The 3,293-nt window shown below is 30.9% G+C and overlaps 1 protein-coding gene across 1 annotated transcript in view; it reads left to right on the forward strand.

The window, feature by feature from the left end:
- The window catches only part of LOC111691223 (glycine receptor subunit alpha-2), a 5,959-nt gene extending 2,916 nt beyond the window's left edge, over positions 1-3,043 (forward strand). Inside the window, exons 3-6 of the mRNA XM_046955839.1 lie at positions 195-349; positions 2,175-2,330; positions 2,462-2,832; positions 2,894-3,043. Coding sequence (XP_046811795.1) covers positions 195-349; positions 2,175-2,330; positions 2,462-2,832; positions 2,894-3,043 — 832 coding nt within the window. The remainder of the gene's footprint in view (positions 1-194; positions 350-2,174; positions 2,331-2,461; positions 2,833-2,893) is intronic.
- The last annotated feature ends 250 nt before the right edge of the window (positions 3,044-3,293 follow it).

A 3,293-nucleotide genomic window follows, 5' to 3' on the forward strand; every position in this document is an offset into this window, starting at 1 on the left:
TATAGACTAGACTATAGACTAGACTATAGACTAGACTATATACTAGACTATAGACTAGACTATATACTAGACTATAGACTAGACTATATACTAGACTATAGACTAAACTAGAGAATATATTATATTCTAGACAAAAGACTAGACTGTACATTAATCAAAATTTTTATTAATAATTTTGTTTTTCTTTCATTTAGAGTAGATATGTTTATACATCAAAAATGGTTAGAATCTAGACTAGAAATATCCGATGACATTTTCGAAGAAGGAGACGATTATGTAACATTACTTCCAGAATTTTTTGATAATCTTTGGCAACCTGATCCTTACTTTCTCAATTCAAAAATAGCTGGTAAGTTTTTTTAGCATAATTATAAAACAAAAATTTTCAAAAAAAAAAACAATTTGCCCAACAAACGCCATTTTTGCATTATGCTTAATTTTATTTATAATTTCTTAAATGTTACGATTATGATAAAAGGCAAACAAACTATTTTACATATATATATTTTATTGTTAAAATGTGGGTAGTGTTTATTTTATAACAAGCCAAAAAAAAGAAGAACCATCCTCATTTCATCATTTATTTTATAAAACTATTATTTCTCTATTCATTTTGTAATGGTTACCAAATTGATTAATTTTTCATTTTCTTTTTTTAACATTTTTTTTATTTGAAATATTTTTTTCAAAACGAAAATATTTACAAAAAATATATAATAAAATCTAACCAATAAAAATAACCACGACCTCCACCACTAACCAACACTAATATGAATAAAATCTAATAAAAAAACAACGCCTCTCTACAACAACTTCAAATAAAAACAAAAACTAATGAAAACCTAAAAAAAACAAATTAATCGAAAACCTATAAATACTATGTCTCTGCCTAACCAAACCATTACTAGGATTCGGAAGTCCATATGTTCCATCAACTTCTCTGCTACGCGACAAACATGACAGAGAGAAGAAAAATTTTCATCTAAACAAAACTTTAAGTATACACAATAAATAATTAACTAAATAAATATGTAAATTAACATAAAATGATTTCTCAATATTCAATACAATCAATCAATTCAAATGCATATTTGTCCAACAACAACAAAAAAACGCGTTAATTATCAATCATCATTCAAATATTCCTTCATTTATACAATTTTTTTTTCTCTGGGGGAGATGTACAAAACCAAATCATTAATAAAAACCAACTGTTTTTCAAACTTGCTATTTGTTGTTATTTAAAGCACAGTGGGACTAGGCCATAGACGGACTTTTAGCAGGACTATATACACTCCATAAGGAACTTAGGACTAGACAATAGTATAGACTATATACTAGACTATAAACTAGACTAGACTATAGACTAGACTATATACTAGACAATAGACTAGACTACAGACTAGACTACAGACTAGACTATAGACTAGACTATAGACTAGATTACAGACTAGACTATAGACTAGACTATAGACTAGACTATAGACAAGATTATAGACTAGACTATAGACTAGACTATAGACTAGACTATAGACTAGACTATAGACTAGACTATAGACTAGACTATAGACTAGACTATAGACTAGACTATAGACTAGACTATAGACTAGACTATAGACTAGACTATAGACTAGACTATAGACTAGACTATAGACTAGACTATAGACTAGATTATAGACTAGACTATAGACTACGCTATAGACTACGCTATAGACTAGACTATAGACTAGACTATAGACTAAGCTATAGCCTAGACTATAGACTAAGCTATAGCCTAGACTATACACTAGACTATAGACTAGACTATAGACTAGACTATAGACTAAACTATAGCCTAGACTATACACTAGACTATAGACATAACTATAGACTGGACTAGCTAGACCTCATTGTAAACAATTCATTTACATTTTCTTAAAACGAACAGTTTGGGCTTTGAATTTTTCTTGCTTTAAAGTTTTGAAACTTTAATCATTTTTCTGGCGCCAAAACTGTAATGTTTTCTTGTTTGACCTGATCCAAAAAACTCTGTAGTTCTTTTTTATATTTAGACATTTGTTTTTCTATAATTTCATTTTTGAGTGTAATTAAAATGTTAAAAACATGCCAATGTTGTTTTCCCCCCTCTTTCTGTTTGCCATTTCTTGTTTTTTTCTCTTTCGTTTTATTTTTAGAAATTGCCACTTTAACCCACAAATTTACCTCGGTGACTTTGTATAAAAATAAAACCGTACGATATGCAGCACGTATGCATGCAATTATAGCCTGTCAAATGGAATTTCAATTATATCCCATGGACATACAAGTGTGTCCCATATACATAGAAAGTTGTAAGTACCATTCTTATCGAAAGTTTAAAAGTTAAACTTGGGTAAACTAAACACTAGTTTAACTTTTAAACACACTAAACGAGGTATTTATTTAGATTTTTTTGTTTTATTTAATTCATTCCTTTCTCAAGTTTCCTCAAACAATAAAAAGGTTAAACTACGTTGGTCCGACTCTGGTGTAACCCTTAATCCTGAACTCAAACTTTTGCAATACAACTTGGGCCAACCGTTGGAACTGGAGGAAAGTGATGGTTATATGCCCGAAAAGGTGGGCAATTTTTCACGTTTAACCGTTTACTTTCGCTTTGAACGTCAAATTGGACATCATCTGATACAAACTTTTGCACCCTCTTCTCTGGTGGTTATGCTGTCTTGGTTTAGCTTTTGGCTGGGTCTCGATGCCATACCGGGAAGAGTTACACTATTGGTTACTTGTATGCTAACACTGGTGACTATGTTTACCGGCTTAAGAGCAGATATACCACCTGTGGCCTATGTTAAGGTAGGAAATCATAAGGAATTTCATTGGAAGTTGCCATTTGATTGGGTGTTTTATTTTTCAGGCTTTAGATTTATGGATGGCCGGTTGTATGGTATCGGTATTTGCGGCCTTAGCTGAATTTGTAGTGGTTAAAGTTTTAGATGTTCAATATCAATATCAGGTTAACAAAATACCCAAAACGTTGCCAATGGTAAGAAACAAAAATATATGAATGTGAATTTCAATATTTCTTTATCTCTGACGCACAATATCCGACGACTTACTGGACTATAAAATGGACTGTAGACTAGGCTTTATACTTAACCAGATCTAACTTAACCAGATCTAGACTTGAACAAAACTAGAAACAAACTTAAGCAGAACTAGAACAGAACTAGAACAGAACTAGAACAGAACTAGAACAGAACTAGAACAGAACTAGAACAGAACTAGAACAGAACTAGAACAGAACTAGAACAGAA

Source organism: Lucilia cuprina, chromosome 6 (genome assembly GCF_022045245.1).
Source record: "Lucilia cuprina isolate Lc7/37 chromosome 6, ASM2204524v1, whole genome shotgun sequence".
Lineage (NCBI taxonomy): Eukaryota > Metazoa > Arthropoda > Insecta > Diptera > Calliphoridae > Lucilia > Lucilia cuprina.